Source organism: Sebastes fasciatus, chromosome 21 (assembly GCF_043250625.1).
Source record: "Sebastes fasciatus isolate fSebFas1 chromosome 21, fSebFas1.pri, whole genome shotgun sequence".
Lineage (NCBI taxonomy): Eukaryota > Metazoa > Chordata > Actinopteri > Perciformes > Sebastidae > Sebastes > Sebastes fasciatus.
Window position 1 is genome coordinate 2,002,155 of NC_133815.1, and position 18,257 is coordinate 2,020,411.

The 18,257-nt window shown below is 38.1% G+C and overlaps 1 protein-coding gene across 1 annotated transcript; it reads right to left on the reverse strand.

Annotated features, from left to right (window-relative positions):
• Positions 1 to 620: 620 nt before the first annotated feature.
• Positions 621 to 16,833, reverse strand: cip2a (cellular inhibitor of PP2A). Its single transcript, XM_074621721.1, has 22 exons — positions 16,707 to 16,833; positions 15,969 to 16,071; positions 14,636 to 14,783; positions 14,134 to 14,246; positions 13,191 to 13,285; positions 12,997 to 13,093; positions 12,716 to 12,838; positions 11,552 to 11,697; positions 11,398 to 11,473; positions 9,674 to 9,916; positions 8,556 to 8,718; positions 8,317 to 8,464; positions 6,833 to 6,932; positions 6,623 to 6,741; positions 5,461 to 5,629; positions 5,022 to 5,096; positions 4,719 to 4,829; positions 4,174 to 4,370; positions 3,268 to 3,381; positions 3,084 to 3,166; positions 2,592 to 2,731; positions 621 to 1,926 (listed from the first exon to the last, which is right to left on the reverse strand). Exons 2-22 carry the CDS (start codon positions 16,068 to 16,070, stop codon positions 1,777 to 1,779), a joined length of 2,712 nt encoding a protein of 903 aa, XP_074477822.1. The 5' UTR covers position 16,071; positions 16,707 to 16,833; the 3' UTR covers positions 621 to 1,776.
• Between the last annotated feature and the right edge of the window lie 1,424 nt (positions 16,834 to 18,257).

The following is an 18,257-nucleotide window of genomic DNA, read 5'->3' on the forward strand; positions in this document are numbered from 1 at the left end:
TGCCGGTGTCTCCCTGCTCTCTCCAGCTGCGGGCGGAGAGAGCAGGGAGACATGCTGCAGAGCCCCGCTGCCTCAGCCTGCGCTGAGACAGGAAAAGCCAACACTAGGATCAGATCTAAATCATGTTCATGGAGAGACCTTTGTCTGGTCAGCTAACATTACTGCCAAGCAGCTGAAATATAGAGTGATATTGTGCTTTTAGCTGACGTGTGTCGCCTCACTGTTTTGAGCGATGCTCGTTCAGGTGTATTTAGAGCGAGCAAGCGCGAGCCCGACGCTGACTTTCGTTGTTTTCACGGCCACAGGTGTCGCTGTTAACGAGCATTTCTGAAAGTTACAAATAGTCCCTTTAACTGCTGGACACAATATGTCTCCTTCTTCACTGATTCTCAGTGTTTGTGGCGTGGAGGATTAAAGTTTCCACATCACACTTGATGTTAAGTTGCATACCAGACCACGATTGGCATCCAAATTAGTTCTGATGTCTCAAAATAATGCATAGAGGTATAGGTACACACTTTAAACTGAGATTTAAGGTCAACACAGAGAAACGTTCCTCCTTCAGCAGAGTGAAGGAGGAAGCAAACTCTGCACACATCATTCTGCACAAGAAAAACACATTTTTTAGTGTAGACATAATTTAATATCTTACATTTAGGTCTATTCTGTTACGTTTAAAAAAACATTTACAGCTTTAGGAAGTTATTGGACTTTACCTCTGTATCCTGTATCACTAAACGAGTAAACCGTTCATGTACCTACAGTTCTTAACATGACTTTACATAAACGCCTTGATATTCCAGGACCGGCAGGAGGCCGATAACAGGCTTTACAGCTCAGAAAGCACTTTAAAAACACATTTTAAGAGTTCTGTAGGTACATGTGACGTATTTTAGATCAAAGTTGGAAGTTTATTTATCATTTCAAATGGAAAAAAATAAAGTTAAAATAACATATGGGATTAAATCTGATTTTTGTTGGGGGGTAGTTGGCACTATAAACCAGTGGCTCCAGCCAGCATGTAAACCAGAAACAAGTATTATATCTGCTCTGAATCTGAATCATCAAAGGCAAACACTCATTTCATCTGGACTTAGGAATCCAGCATGAATACAGATCCATCATTTATTTACCAACATTAAAAACACAGACACAAACAAAGACTACAACATGACTGACATTAAAAACACAGACACATACAAAGACTACAACATGACTGACATTAAAAACACAGACACAAACAAAGACTACAACATGACTGACATTAAAAACACAGACACATACAAAGACTTCAACATGACTGACATTAAAAACACAGACACATACAAAGACTTCAACATGACTGACATTAAAAACACAGGTTTAGTATATTTCATTAACCCCTGAGACCCGCGGGATCACGGCCACATCTTTCATCATGTTCTAAGCCCTTGTACACTTTCACAATTTATTTTAATTGATTAATCTATTCATGTTTGTTTTTGATTTATGACTAGAACAACTTGACACACAGTGCTGAGCTGCATCTCAAATTAATCTCCCAGCTTTCGGATGATGTACATCACTTCTATGTGACATCTACTGTTGACCTGTTATCTCCCCCTAAAGACCTCCTGTACTAAAAAAGACTCAAATGTGTCTGTTGTGGGTCTCAGAGGGTTAAATATAATTAAGTATAAAAAGTTCAATAAGTTTAAAAGTTAAGATCATAGTCCATAAAGTTTTTTTTAAATGTGTGATATTCCTCGGTCAGTCATCTGCATCGCCGAGCGTTCCTCAGAGCGACAGGTTGACGTCGTTCTTCTTCACGTTGCCGCTGCTGAGGCTGTGGATCATGGCGATCATGGAGGAGTGTTTGCTCAGCTCGTCCTCCCTCTGCTTCAGCTTCGTCTCCAGCTGGCTCTTCTGCAGCTCCAGAGACGACGCCTGGAAAAAAACATCAAAAAGGTTCAGTCTGAATATTTATTCATGCCGGACGTGGTGAACATCTCTCCTCATATCTCATATAATAACTAACTTTGTGTCCTTTAAGTCCCAAAACTGAAGGAACTTTATCAACATTAACCATTGTTAAGTGCAGATAAAAGGAAACTTGTGATTTCATGACTGTTTTCTTATCGCTGTCTTCTTTCTGACAGATCTTTCTTTTACCTCGAGGTTTAACAAACCTCTTCTGTCTTATTGACTTAGACTAAATGCAGACTATTTAAATAACTCACTTTCTTTTCTTCTTCTGTCTTGATGCTGTGTAATATTTGAATGTTCAAAGAAATGACTGACGGTGGCTCACTTAAGATAGTACTGAGTAACAAACTAATATCTTTAAATTCTGACGCAGACCTCTGCTAATGAATGTGCTTTGATACGGACTGAATGAATGAGGAAATAAAGCAGGGTGTCTGGCTCTGTAAGAGGGAGGAGACCGAGAGAAAACGTGCCAGCGAGCAGGTTAGCTTCACAGAGTTTAAGTTACCCCTCATCTCAGGCTTAACTAACTCAGAGTTTTTACTAATCCCGCTTTCTGAAATCTGGCTTCTGATGCGCCATTTAATGTTCATCTGGCTTAAGAGAAACGCTCTCGTCTTCATCACCTTGATGCTGACATCCTTCCTGGCCTGCTCCGTCTTGTTCAGCTCCTTCCTCAGAACATCCACCGTCTCCTCCAGGTCTCTCCTCTCTTGATCCTTCTCCTTCAGCTTCTCCTCCTCGGCACGCAGTTCACCACGCAGACCTGACGGGAACGAGGCAAAGCATGTAGTGAGGCAGATAATGAAGGTGGAATGCTGGGAATTAAGGTCCTGGGATTTCATGTTCAGTTCTGGCTGAATAGTTCCCATACCATTCAGCCAGAACTGAAGAAGCTTCAAGTCCAGTTGCTACTGATTTAACCCTTACTCGGATACCATGAACTGGATGACTGAGAACCTTCACAAACATATAGCTATAATAGATTACTACCGGAAAAATGAGGCAGCGTGAATTTCCGTCAACTCTTGTGACTTTGAACCACAGAAATTGAACAAACACTAAAGTAGCGCATGGATTAAACATCACAAGCGGAGTGATGTTGATGTCAGACCAACCTGCGATGTCGCTGTTCTTCTGCTGTAGATCTGAACGGAGGGATCTGATCTCCTCCTCTCTCTCCTTCAACACCGACGCCGTCCTGAGAAAGACACAGACAGGATTTAGAGATGGTGCTGCTACCTGAACCTTTGACTGAACGTGACGACTGAATGCAGAGATACATTGTGTGTGTGGATTTACTTTTCGTGCTGCAGTTGAAGCGCTTCGTGGTTCTTCCTCAGAGCGTCGCTCTGTTTGGTGAGCGAGATGTGAGCCGTCTGCAGCTCCTTCAGCAGCCGCTCGCTCTCGTTGAACCTAAACCGGAGATCGACATGTTAGACATTTAAAAAGGACTGAACATCCCAGTAATCCTGCACACACACGTGATGATGACGCCTTTCCTACAGCGTGAACCTCAATAGAAAGGTTGACTGTTACATATGGGTATCTCATGTGTAGAATTGATATGTGATTATAGCCTCTTTATTATTCTGATGGAATGTTTTTGTAAATAAAACTAAGACATTGCGGGTGAAAGCTGGTGCAGTCTGTGTTGCTCTCAAACCATTCATTTCCACCCAAAAACCAGAATAGACTTTGGTACCTAAGGAGTCGAAACAAGTTTGATCCTAGTCTATGAGGCTTTATCTAAAACTGTTATTATTCTGTGATATGTCAGATCAGTTGAGAACACATGAAGAAATAGCCCATATTTTACTTTGTTTAGATCGACATCAGGATTTTCTTTTGGCTGCCTAATTCAGGTTCTCTGCAGTGTTCCACAAATTAAATTAAAAAATGTTAAATGCGATTTCATAAATTTTTCACAGCCGTATCAGTCAGAGAACAACGGGAACCCGGTAGGGAAAAAAAGGCCTACGATTAATTATTAAGAGGTTGGATTTATTGATATTTATATTACAGTTTTGTCAGTACTTCCCAGCTGCACATAACAAGTAATAATCCTAGTAATATAATTAATCAATTAACATGTTTTGAGAGCGCTAAATTCAATGTTTTTTTAAGGCTTTTCAAGACCTACAGATACACTAAATGTATCTGAATCTGTTGCATGTTTCTAGTAGGCCTATCTCTGCTGCCTCTGACCTGTTGAGCAGGGCGTTGTAGGCTCCTTTGAGGGCCTGGTGTTCCTCCGAGTCCTGCTGCAGCCGGGCGTTGTGCTGCAGCAGCTCCTCCATGTCGGCCTTGGAGCGCTCCGCCTCCAGCACCTGGTTGCTCAGCTCGCCCTGCAGATCCTCACGGCGACGCTCCGCCTCCTTCAGCAGGCAGCGCAGCTTACAGGCCTGCAGGTGAAGACACACAGAGGATATGGATGGTGAGACGGACTAGACTCTACCTGCCCCGTGGTTTGTATGTCATAATAAAAAATAATGAGTATTAATGAAGATCATTGTGAGCATTGTGATGTTTAAGTTTGTATCATATTCCGGCATCATCCAAGATTTAAATCTGAGACCTTTACTCCATACAGAGCTGCTGGCGGTTAGAAAGAATGCAGGTTTAAGGCACTTCAGCATTGACTTCACTTCTCAGACCTGGGGGTTGACCACTGGTTTAGTGTAATATAATAGAAAAGGAGTAACTTCAGCCATGTTCCTGTAGCCCTGTTTGTGTGCGAGTGTGAATGTTACCTCGGCATCAGCTTGAGCTCGTTGGAAGCGATACTGAGCGATGAGACGGTCGGCCTGAGAAAGAGCCAGAGCCTTCGCCTCCAACAAGTCCTGCAGACGACTCTCCTTAGACTGACGGGGAGACACAAACAGATATTACTGTCCAAATAAACTGAATGACTCTAAAATCAATAAACACTCATCAGATGCCAGAAGTGTTGTCATGTTCAAATTCGAACAGAAGAAGATCAAATATTCTAAATTTAACATCTAGTAGTATTCGTCACAGTAAGTTCTCTTCTTTCTTCTTATAAACGTACTCACCGCAAATGTTGAGAGCTTCTGTTCGTAAACATCGATGATCTCCGACACGTGTAAGTCCTTAACCTGTTCCTGCAGCTTTAAACACATGGACATTAATGAAACACAGATACGGTTAATAGCTGAAAGCACAGGAAGCAATAAGTTCATAGGAATACTTTCACCATGAAACTTCTGTACTTAAGTTACGCCACTCCCGTAGTTATTTTAACCCAAACCACGATATTTTCCTAAAGCTATCCAAGTAGTTTTATTTTGAAAAGATTGGAGCAGAAATTGCTAAACATTCGTAGGAAAAAGTAGGAAAAATAAATTTTTGAAAGTCGTGCTGAGCGTCATGAAAAAAAGGGAAATTGGTGTCGATGTACACAAATCAAATACATTTTATTTCGTGACTATTTCACAAACTGCCGTGAGACTGTGTTGGACAAACACACTTTACCTCTAAGCCGTTCTGTATCTTGTCAGCCAGACTGTGGACGCTCCTGCTGGAACCGCTGGAGGAGTCCAGCAGGCTGCAAGGCGGGACTTCCTGCACTGCAACACGTTTGACGGACAGCTCAGCCTCCCTCTGGCGATAGGCGTTGTTGGCGGCCATACTTTCACCAAGACTTTAGAAATATGGTTTGATTAATGGAGGGCGGGAAACTGGCAACTACTCTGATTCACAAAGTATATTCACATAATCCATTTCACCAGCAGATACTAGGTTTTATTTAATTGAATGATTCAACATTGGTTCTGCGTTAAATAAAAGATCAATCTTCAAAAAGTGAACAGATGCTTAGACAACAAAGTGAAAAATAGTTTAGATTAGTTTTCACTTTAAAATAAGTCATTTCGATGAAATTAATAACTTAGATTTACAATAGATATATTTTAAGTAGGGCTGTCAATCGATTAAGAATATTTAATTGTGATTAATCACACATTTCTATCAGTTCTAAATGAACTTTAAAGGGAGATTTGTCAAGTATTTAATCCTCTTATCAACATGGGAGTGGACAAATATGCTGCTTTATGCAAATATATGTATATATTTATTATTGTAAATCAATTAACAACACAAAACAATGACAGATATTGATCCAGAAACCCTCACAGGTACTGCATTTAGCATAAAACAATATGCACAAACCATAACATGGCAAACTGCAGCCCAACAGGCAACAACAGCTGTCAGTGTGTCAGTGTGCTGACTTGACTATGACTTGCCCCAAACTGCATGTGATTATCATAAAGTGGGCATGTCTGTAAAGGGGAGACTCGTGGGTACCCATAGAACCCATTTACATTCACTGATCTGGAGGTCAGAGGTCAAGGGACCCCTTTGAAAATGGACATGACAGTTTTTCCTCAACAAAATTTAGTGCAAGTTTGGAGCATTATTTATCCTCCTTCGCTTCCTAGTCTGACCTGGTTGGTGCCGATGGATTTATTAGGTTTTGTAGTTTCATATGATACCAGTATCTTCACTAAACTTCACTTTAAAACTGAGCCGCTACAACCTCCAAAAGATCGATTGCGTTAATGCATTAAAGAAATTAGTTAACTTTGACAACCCTACTTTATATAAATGTGTTTTTTTCTAGCGAGTGACTCACATCAGAGAGGGGAAGTCTGGGAGCGGTGTAGCCTCAAACAACAGAGAGAGTCCCGTCTGAACACGCTCTCTGTGGTGGGACGTCAGGGCCAGAGAGAGGGGGGTCACTATCCTCTGGTCCTGACAAAGTAAAGACAGAGAGAGAATAAGAGGTCACAGAGAACGGGACAGAAAGAAAAAGATGAAGCTCAGTGGAGGTGTGTGTTTGTACCTGTAACATCCTGTAGAAGCTGGTCTCCATGTCCTTCACCTGTTGTCTCAGTTTGCTCATTAACTCCAGAGTCTTCAGCAGAGCGTCTGCACACACCTGACTGAAACACACAACTTCACCTGTTTGTACCGAGATAATTTACTGAAGTAAAAGTAGAAAGATCACAGCATATAAATACTACATTACAAGTAAAAGTCTTTTTAGACTTTATTATTATTATACTATTAGATTATTATTATTATTATTACTTGTAGGATCTATTTCTGAGTTATGTATATGACACCCTAATGGTCCAGTAGGTGGCACCCTTGTGTTGCTGCAAAGTAAAGAAAGCAGCTTGTTACTTTTTTCTACAAACAGATTAAAGCGGTGGTTCTCAAACCTTTTACATCACGTACCACCTCAGAAAATATTTGTCTCTCCAAGTACCACCATTATGACCGATGTTAAAATACAGTAGCGTAGGCCTACCCTATTCAGCAAAGCACAGTTCACGCAGGAGGCAAATTTATTCCTAATAATAATATTACTTATTGTTGACTTTTGTCAGCCACAAAGGGGTAGCACTCGAGATGGCACTTAAACTCTTCCATAAAACCATAACAATAGTAATCACAGTTTAGCTTGTGACTAATTGTGGATGTTTGCACGCACTACTACCCAACTACGTATAGCTGCTACGTGGCGGGGTAGTAGCGTGTGCATACGTTTTTGTGTTTGAAAATAAAAATATTACAGCAAAGCCAAAACTTATTTTAAATCCAATTTCAATGATGTCATGGTTAAGGTATTCTCATTTGTAGTAGTATTTTGATAGTATTATTTGTTTTGGAATTAATTTTATTTCATTTTAAAAAAATATTTCAGAGATTCCTCCACGTACCACTAGAGGGAGCAGTACACGTACCATAGTTTGAGAACCACTGGATTAAAGTATTTAAATTGTAAAATAAGAGAATAAGAAAAATGCAGACAAAAATAACATATGTTAGTTAAATAAGGAACTTGCTGTTAAACACATGCTACCTTTAAAAACTGTATGATTAACCCTGTATTGTTTTATTAATGACTACTGCAACTAATGTTAATTTTCATTATGAGTAATCTTATTTTTTTTAATTTATTAATTGAATAATGCTTTAGTCTATAAAATGATCAAATCATCTGGACAACACAGAGATGTCTGTAATTTAATTTAATTTAATTTAATTTAATAAAGATCAATTGCTCCATAAGTGACAAACTGATGTTTAAAAATGCTTGATTTCCATCGTCTGCAATCTATGAGGATAGATAATGCTGTCAAATATGCAGTTTTTGAGATGAAATTATGAAATGTACCACCCTACATCTACCATAACCTCAAAATGCTGTCATTTATTCTTATGAACATTGGAGCTTTCTTTAGTAAGAATTTGCAGTAGCTGATGGAGCCAATGTTAAACTTCTAAACGCATCTGATCAGAACTACATCATCCACTCACCTGAGATCTTTGTCAGAGCCGGGCGGGTGGCAGGTGAGGGGGCTGTTGCTATGACAACAGGAGAGGAGGGATTCGACCTGCGACAGGCAGAGCTGTGCGCTCACCTGACAGGACACCAAAGATCTGGTGGAGTCCTCGGCGCACAGGAGTGAGAGGAGTTAAGGCTTCAAAAACCAAACACACATAAATAAATAATATAACAGAGAGACAGCAGAGCGGTTCAGTCGGGTGAAGGATATTGAGCAGCAGGCTGGTGACATGTGTGATGCGGTGGCAGTGTTTTCTCAGGTGAGCATCTCCCTGCGCAGGATCGAGGCCCCTCAGCAGCCCTAACAGGACGGGAAGCAACACTTCTACGAAGCTCAGCACACATTCAGACACACTCTCTGCTCCCAACGCCTCCTGGACGGACAGAGAGGAGGACACATGGACAGGAAGAGGAAAAGAGACATAAAGTTAGCAGCTACAAATACAGCCTGCACTTATACTTCATGTCAGAAGTGCATGCAAGTTTGGAGTGTAAACAAAGACAACAACTAAAAGAAATTATGGAAATAGAGGATTTCTAAACCGTTTTAAACTCATCTAGTGCTGGAAAATGAACAAAAAGAAAAGCATTGAACCAGAAGAGTGAAGGAGAAAAGAGGAAAAGAGTAGGGTTGGCTGTCAATAGTTTTAGATACTGACAGAAATGTGTCCGTAACACTGTAGTCTGGTGGCTTTGAAGAGAGCGATATAACAGCATCAGTTCCCCGTCGGAAAGGGCTGTCTGACGCTGAGGTGCAGCAGAAAAACATATTTTAGCCACCTAAATAAATCAATATCAGTTTAAATTTAGAATATTTTCACGGCTTTACCTCGCCATCAGACAGCCCTTTCTGAAGGGGAACTAAAACTGTTATATCGCTCTCTTCAAAGCCACTAGACTCCATTCAGAAAAACAGTAATTTTACCTCACAGAACACAGGAGTTGCTGGTCTACCGCTGCATCAATCGGTTAGTTCTTTTATGTTATTGTTTGACTTTCTGATCTGAAGTAACGCGGCGTCCACAGCAGTACATTAGCTTAGCTTCCGTGCCGATACTATGATGGATAATGGAGCCGCCCTTCAATGATTAAATTCAGAATTTCAATGATTGACTTAGACAAAGTTTTTCTATGGCTGCTTGATATAATTGGCATATAGAGCTGCTGTAATATTGGCACAGACAGCCACCTGAGGCCACCACAGGTGCAAGTGCTCCATATTTTTAGCCTTTGGTTAAACCACTACACCGCTCTGCTGCTCCACACCAGCGGACTGAAACCTCTTTGAAATCCCTCAGTGACTCATGTGTCCCCGTCATGCTGCCATACCTCCAGCAGCTCATTCAGCAGCTGCAGGGCCTGGAGCGAGCAGGACTCGGCGCCCTCCACAGGCGAGCTCAGCCACTGCACCAGTGAGAGCCCGGACTCGGCTTTGCGTCCGCCGTCCAGTCCGGCCCCCTGCCTGCGGCCCGCTGCTCTGAGTTTGTTCCCCGCCGCCGGTCTGAAAACCACCTCGCACAGCAGCGAACGCAGCCCTGAGACGCTGCACATGGCCAGGAGGAGCTCCAACACCTGCAAACACAAAGATCAAGATTAAATCACAACTATTCTGACAGTTTATACACCAAATGCTAAAAATCAATCAGAAAATATTCAGCATCAGTTTGTTGTACCTGTAATACTGACAATTGTTTTTTGACACCAACTACAGCTCATTTTACAACATCACATTTTCATTAGAGCAACAAGAATGGCTCGTGGCCTTTACTGTCTTCTGCTTCTTATAATTGTAGACCAGTTTTAGGCCATCTACAATATGTGTTTTTTAGAGTTTATTATATATAATTATACCTTTCCTTTTAGAAAAAGTATGATATTGCTAATCTTCTTTTATCCTTTACTGTTTGGGGGGTTTTACTGTAAAGTGTGTTTTTTATTTTACTTATTTGTTAATTATTTTTTACCAAGATTTTCAATATCAGTATTACTATCCGTCTTTTATTTGAATTTGAATTTATTTATTATTTTATTTATTTGTTTGTTGTTGTTGTTGTTATTATAACTATTATTGTTTATTTATCTTTATTTCCTTTTTTTTTTTTTACTTATTTGTTAATTAATTATTTTTTACTTAGATTTTTAATATCAGTATTGCCATCTCTCATTTCATTTTTATATTTAATTTTTTTTATATCTTTATTTTATTTATTATTATTTATTATTTCTCTTTATTTACTTTTTTTAAAGTTATTTGTTAATCAATTATTTTTTACTTAGATGTTCAATATCAGTATTGCTATCTGTACTTTTTAATATCTTCATTTTCATTTTATTTATTTGTTGTTGTCGCTGTTATTATTTTTTTCTCTTCATTTACTTTTTTGTAACTTATTTATTAATTAATAATTTTTTACTTGGATTGTTATTATCAGTATTTCTATCTCTTTTATTTAATTTTACATTTTTTAATATTATTTTAATTTCATTTATTTTTTATTATTGCTTATTTGTAGTCTTTTTTACGTAATATTTATTATTTCTCTATCTCTTCATGTATTGAGGTATTTACCTTTGTACATTTATCTGTCTGGAAATGGGCATTGAAACTTAAAACCTGAACTGCTGATCCATGTACGCCCTCAAAAATTCAATTAACAAAAAAGAGTTTATCACCTGTGTGCTGCAACTTATGGTTGTAGTGACTTAAAGAACCTCTTTTACAAGGCGTCCTAGAGGACTACGGCTTTGAGACACTGGCTGTGAAATAACATCTCTGGTTTGAGTCTGGCTGCAGACATTTGTCACACCCTCCCCTGTCTCTCCACTCATTTCCTGTCACTGTTCTACTGTCCCCCATCTAATGAAAGCAAAAAAAATACTTTTATGAACTTTCACCACAAAACGTCGGTTGCTGCAGAGCCTCACATTAAAACATATTTGATGCACCACACAACTGACACATTTTAGACACCTGTGATGGTTTCAGTGGCAGTGGGAAAGTTACTCAAAGATATACACAATAATGTGTAACATGTAAATAAATGAGTGTGCACCTTTGCTGCAGAGTCCGGGTCTTTTGATTGCAGCAGTCCTAACACTTGAGACACACACGCTGAGAAGTGCTGATACCTTCAAATGGAGAAGTGGTTTTAATTTCTGGTCAAGCAAACACTGCGGTTAAACGCTCTGTGTGAGAAACGTGCGTACCTGGTGAGGTAATCTGCTATCTTGGGGTTCTTCAACAAGTCAACCAAAAGGTCAACAGAGTATTTCCGTGTCAGGGTGCCGTCGCCGTTCACAATGATGTTGAACACAAGCTGGAAAGTCTGATGGATGTTATTTGCGTCAAAGAGCTGCAAGAAATCACACACAAATAAATACAGAGAGATGAGGGGGAGTGTGAATGGAATCAAGCAGCGTGTCTAAAATTTGTGTATTTTCACAGAAATAGAAATAAAAACTGAAGTGAAAAGGAGAACAAACACAAAGAAGGAACAATTTGTTGTTTGTGCTGTCAAGATAAACAAATAGATTTCTTAGCAAACTAAAAGAGAAAGACACGTTACACTATAAATAAATAAAGCAATAGTGTTTTCTCATAAGTGAGTCCTATATAAAATATTTGACTACTGGTTGATCTACATTTACTTTATTTGATCCCCCAGTGTTTTACAATCCCTGTGTTGTTTTTTATTTGTTTTATCTGCTTTGTTTTCTGCAAATCACTTTGTAACCTTGTTAACAACAGTATGAATAAATGAAGGGTTGTAAAGTGCTGTTAGCTCGACAGCACAGCATACAAGTTTAATAGGGCTACACTGTTAATAGACAAAAATGTAATACTGTTAGGGCTGCAACTAACGATTAGTTTCATTGTTGATTAATCTGTGGATTATTTTCCTGATTAATCAATCAGTTGTTTGGTCTATAAAATGTCAGAAAATGGTGTAAAATGGGGATCCGTGTTTCCCAAAGCCCAAGATGACATCCTCAAATGTCTTGTTTTGTTCATAACTCAATGATGTTCAGTTTACTGTCATGGAGGAGTAAAGAAACCAGAAAATATTCACATTATAGAAGCTGAAATTGGATAATTTTTACTTTTTCTTTCTAAAAAAAAATAATAATACTCAAACCGATTAATTGATTATCAATAGTTATCGATTAATTTAATAACTAATCGATTAATCGTTGAGGCTCTAAATACTGTACTGTACTAATTTACAAAATGCAAGCTTTCTTTTGAAAGTGAGGGAATCCTCAGCATCAATATCTCTCTTCATTTGAGAGAGAAAGGATAAAATAAAGATGCACAATATAATTTTGGTTTTGAATGCGAGCAGATCCCAGCAGCGAGTGTTTCCCACCGACCTTCCCTCCAACCTTCTCATTCAGAGTGAGGCTGGCCAGGATGGACAGCGTGAAGACCACCACAGTCAGTCTGTTGTGAGCCAGGAAGTGGATCAGAGTACGGTAGAACGGCTTCACGTTGTCCTGCAAGAACACACAAACACATTAATACACAAGTTATCTAAAACTAGCCACAAGCTCATAGTCTTTATGTTGAGGTTTGTCTGCCGTGTTAAAATGCGATGTGATGCTATTTTCCAGACAGACATCTTGTGTAAGTTACTGTATTCAGTCAGACTCACCAGAGACTTGATATGACTCTTCACCGTGTGGTTGTCTCGACACAGGTTGGCCATGAGGCCGAGGCACGGCATGATGAGGTCGTCATTGTGAGACTGGCTGCGGCGCAAAAACCCCAAAGTAAAACGGTTAGTTGAACGTCAAAAACACACATCCTTCAGCTTCTTTAACTCATACTGGGAGATGTGGTTCTTACATATTGGTCATGAGGAAAGCAATGAGCTCGTGGATGTAGTTTGTAGACTGGAAGACGCGAGTGTTGTATGTCAGTTTCTGCAGCACCTGCAAACACTGAATGATACACGACACAATATTACGACAAATTATATATTACTGAATTCACCATAAATAAGTCAGGGTTTTTCTTGGCTTAAATTATTCAAAGATTGTACCTCCTCAACAATTATTACCAACTGCACCTTGATGTATTTTCTTTTAGGAAAATAGTAAAGTTAATTTAAACATATTCTAGGTAACATCTGCATGCTCTGCCTTATTTTGACACCAATAAAACATTAAATAAGCAATTAAGAAGCTTTGTTAAAAAGTTAGTAAAACAATACATATCACAAATAGAATTTTTAGAGACCATCGGTTACTCAAATGTTCAAAGCATTTTTACAGTGTAATATTTAAAATGTATACCAAAAATATGCTTAATACAGAAGAGAACGCATCTTTGGGAATGACTGCCATAGACTGTATCAGCGTGACGTCATCCATTGGTTTGCGGTCTACGGTTTTGAAGCCTCAAGTTTGGAATTTTGGACGTTTTTAGGTGACCAAAATGTTACAGCTAGTTTCATGAACTGAAAACACACCGACAATTTATGGTCTATTTGACTCTAAATGGGACCATAATGTACTAAATGAACATCATGCTGTATTGAAGAAGACTTGAAACTAGAGATTGAGACCATAAACTCATGTTTACAATGTTTACTGAGTTAATAAATCAAGTGAGAAGTAGGCTCATTTTCTCATAGACTTTATATACAATCAGACTTCTATTAGCAACCAGAGGAGTCGCCCCCTGCTGGATATTAGAAAGAATGCAGGTTTAAGGCACTTCAGCATTGGCTTCACTTTTCAGACCAAGAGGTTGCCGCCTGGTGCTGACCCACGAGGGATGGACTTACCTGCAGTACCAGAGGCTCTCCTGGTGTGGCGCTGTGGCAGTGGATGACAAACGCCAGAGTGCTGGTGAGGTTGTAGCTGCTGTGGAGAATCTCCCGACTGTCATCATCACAGGCTGAAGGAGGAGAGCACATAATGTAGGTTGGTTCAGATTTTGGTTCAGAAAGAGCTGGCTGTTCAGTTTTCTCCCTCAGGAATCAGTCAGCTGATGACCTTATAAGAATCACAGCTTCAGAGCAAAGTGAAGATAAAATGCTTTTTATAAACTGGCTGATTTGAGGATTTTTAGTAAATTGTGACCTTCAACCCAGCAGCAGAGAGATGAATGAGATCCTCTTTGTGTCGTCTGTGTCAGGAAGATTTCCCAAAAGCTAACTGGGTAACAAGCTATCAAATTGCCAAGACATAAAATCGACACTGGCTTCTGTTCCTGTGTGATGTCACCAGGAAAAACTGTCATTTAAGTTATGGTGCATGTGTGGTGTGATGTATGTATGTATGTACCTAGTCGTGCCAGCAGGGAGATGATGGAGCTCGTCAGGGTCGGGCTGGTGTTTGGGTTTCCAGCCAGCTCCACCAGTCCACCCACACACTCACAGGGCAGAACCTGGCCTGAGGACAGCAGCTGGTCACATTTGAGGCCTGACACCTCCTGCAAACACAACATGCATATATATATTATCATATATAGCTCATCTCTATATAATCATACCAATGCTCATTGAATGGCAATTTATATATTGTATTATTATTAGTAAGTAATATGTTGTACTATATATTTACATTGTATGGATTCATTACACATGGAGGCCGGAGCATGCCAAAATAAAAAATAAAAATAAATAAAATAGAAATGTGTAAAGAAATGTATAAAGAAAAGAATACAGAAATAAATAAGAGGTAAAATGAAAAAAATTACAGAAATGAATAAATAAATAAATGCATAAATACATTCAAGAATAAATATAAAATAAATGCATTTCAAAATTAATAAAAAGAAATAAATAAAAAGAAAAATTAAACAGAAGTGTAAATATATAAGGGAATTAATAAAAAGATAAATAAATAAAGAAGCAAATTAAAAAAGAAATATAAATTTATGTCACAATTTATCTATTAATTAATGGTTACATTTATTTTTAATATTGTTTTTGCTACATTTAATGACATATTTATTTATCGAGTTATTTATTTTTTAATTTGGCACTGCCGATGAATAAAGTATCCATCTATCTATATGTAATATTTCATCTCCATATGTAATATTTCATCCCTATATTTAAACTTCTGCACTATTTTATGTCTTAGATTCTCCTTTTATTTATTTGCTTGATTTTCTTTTTAAACATATTTAACGAGCATTGACGGGAGGGAGCCTGAGATCTTAGATTTTCATTGCAAACAACTGCATCTCTGTAATTGTTGTGCATACATACCAGAAATAACATGAAACTTGAGATTTGGGACATTTACCAAGTTTGGGGCAGGGAGGCTCATCCTTCTGATATGGTGCACTGTATTTATTTGCTTTGAAATTAGAAAAAAAGGCTTTTGTTGGTATATTTTTGTTTTTATATTATTGTATGTTAAAACCTAATTAGTGTTTTCAGTTATTCTGGCTGATGAGACACCCTTGATTCCAATTTACTGCAAGAAGATGTGCACTGTTTACCAGCCTCCTTGAGATATTTCGCCCCATCATCATCACCCTATTAACTCTGAAACCAAATGTGTTCCCTTGGTATGATCGTGGTGTTCCCTTGGTGTGGTTATGGTGTTGCATGGCTGTTATGAAGGGTCATAAGATCAGAGTATTGATGCAGACAGCAGAGCTCACCTCCACTTGTTTCTGTAGCTGCGCTGCGTTCTGCGCTGTCCGGCCGTCTCTGTACTGCTGGATAGCCAACAACAGAGACTTCAAACACGTAGTCATGTCCATCCTGTAGAACAAAACTATTAGCTGTAAGGTTATGATGGTGAGACAACACATTCACTTGCAAATCTATGCTTTTAAAGCAAAGTAACTGACGTTTAAAAATAAAAAGCCCTCAAGCGTTTTTTTCTATGGACAGAATTCCTTCATTTGTTAACACGAGGCTTTTATTCTGAAATATCAGCCGGACAGTTTTCTAGAACATGCAGTGACGTGGAGAGCTCCATGAATTAATATAGTACGGAGTTTTAATTGTGGATTATTACTATTATTTACAAATTACCACACGTTTCTTAACCTTTCTCTGTCTAGAATAAATATAAATCACATTTATCATTAAGTTAAATGGCCATTAAAAGGCAAACTCTATGTTGAAAGAAAGGGCTGTCAGCAGCAACAGAAAGGCAGCAGAAACGCAGCTGGTGTGAACGCCTGACGCGTGCATGACGCAGCCACCACGCGACGCGCTGCTGACGCTGCCGGTGTGTCCAGGCTGTAAGATGCTAACGCTAGCTACCTTACAGTCTCATAACAACACATTAAACTAACTCCAAAAGCGACTGAACATGTTCGACCACTGCTTATATATTTCAAACGCTTATATGTGATATGTTTGGTGGTTGTTTGTGTGTAGCAGCCTACCTGAGGTGCTTCTTATTCCCGAGAAACAACGAGAACCAGCCGGCTACACAACAACAACTACAGCTACAGCTAGCGACAGACTCCCGCTCCAGCTTCGAACGGGACAGGAACGGACCATGTACGAGAAAAGGGGGAGACAAGCTAAACTAAATCTACATCGATACATCTTATATTGATTCGAGTATGATAAAAATAAATATGTTCTATTACTATATTAGTTCTAGTTTCAAATCAAACAATATGTAAAAGTTTATTGTGGGTTTATTTAATAAAATTAAGCGAACTAAAAATGCATTCCCCCCTTTTGCATATCTTGGGACGGGCCACGCGAGGAGGACGTGACGTAAGGGGTTGGAGCAAGAACCAGCCGTTGCAGTAATGTAATGTAATAAAATTAAATTAAATTAAATTAAATAAAATTAAATAAAATTAAATAAAACTAAATTTCGAAATAGAAAGAAAAAATAATATTTCTAAATAGAAAGAAAAAAGAAATAAAATGTAAGAAAATAAAATATAAGAAAAGCTGTTGCAGTGCAGTAATATAATGCGAGGTAATAAAATTAAATATAAGAAAATAAAATCAATAAAATAATAAAATATAATATAAGAAAATATGAAATAAAATTAAATATATCAAGATAAAAAATAATACAAGAAAATAATATAAGAAAATATAATATAAGAAAATAAAACATAACATAAGAAAATAAAATGTTCTTTAATGTTATTTTATTATTAGTTTGATTCATATGTTCAGTTAAAACAGGTAAGATTAGTCCAAATTTAAGATTTAAAGGCTAAATTGTGTGCCTCATCGGTGAAATATTTTATTTTTTAAAATTTGTTAATTGTAAAATAATTTAAGATATTTATTCTTACACAGAATTCTCAGTTGATTTGGTTCACTCACAGACTAATGCAATAATAATAATAATAATAATACAAGAGGCCTGTCTTTAAAAAGTTAAAGTTGATTCAGCTCTCTGGTTAGTGGTGTTGTTGCACTGTGCTGCATTATACTGACATGTTTTTTTATTTTTACATTTACATACAAATAAATGTATTGTAGGGCTGTTGTGTACAGGTGTATCTAATAAACTGGATATTTTCTGTATTAGAAGTGACATTTGGTAGCTGCCTGTTGAGAACTAACAATGGGTCAACAAATTGTATCAGCTAAACCCAACCAATATCAGATTTCAGTACCAATATAAATATTTGAAAGTACAAAAAACTATATAGAAATCAATTTCTGCCATTTTTGAAAACCTAAACAACACATTAACAAACATTTTTGATAAGGAATCCGTTAATGTGTTTATCAAAGAATTGTGTCCAAGACATGTACTGAGTGGGACATTTTACAGTTTGAAAAATGAACTTGTTCTGTTTCTGCTTCTTTTGTTCCTTTTTTATTGTGTTTTTGGGCATTTTAAGTTTGCATTAGAGATGCAGACAGGAAACACGTAGCAAAGGTTCTGATATACATCTTAACCAACCCCCATTTCTTCTTTCTCATCAGCTGACATATGTTGAAGTATATCTGGG

Bases quoted from the DNA above. Each gene is read 5' to 3' on its own strand.
- cip2a (XM_074621721.1), bottom strand. From the start codon at position 16,070: ATGGACATGACTACGTGTTTGAAGTCTCTGTTGTTGGCTATCCAGCAG. The intron at 8,465-8,555 runs ATATCCTTCACC...AACTCCTCTCAC, and splicing joins TGTCACCAGCCTGCTGCTCA to TCCTGTGCGCCGAGGACTCC. The intron at 6,742-6,832 runs GTACAAACACAC...TTACTTTGTCAG, and splicing joins GCTTCTACAGGATGTTACAG to GACCAGAGGATAGTGACCCC.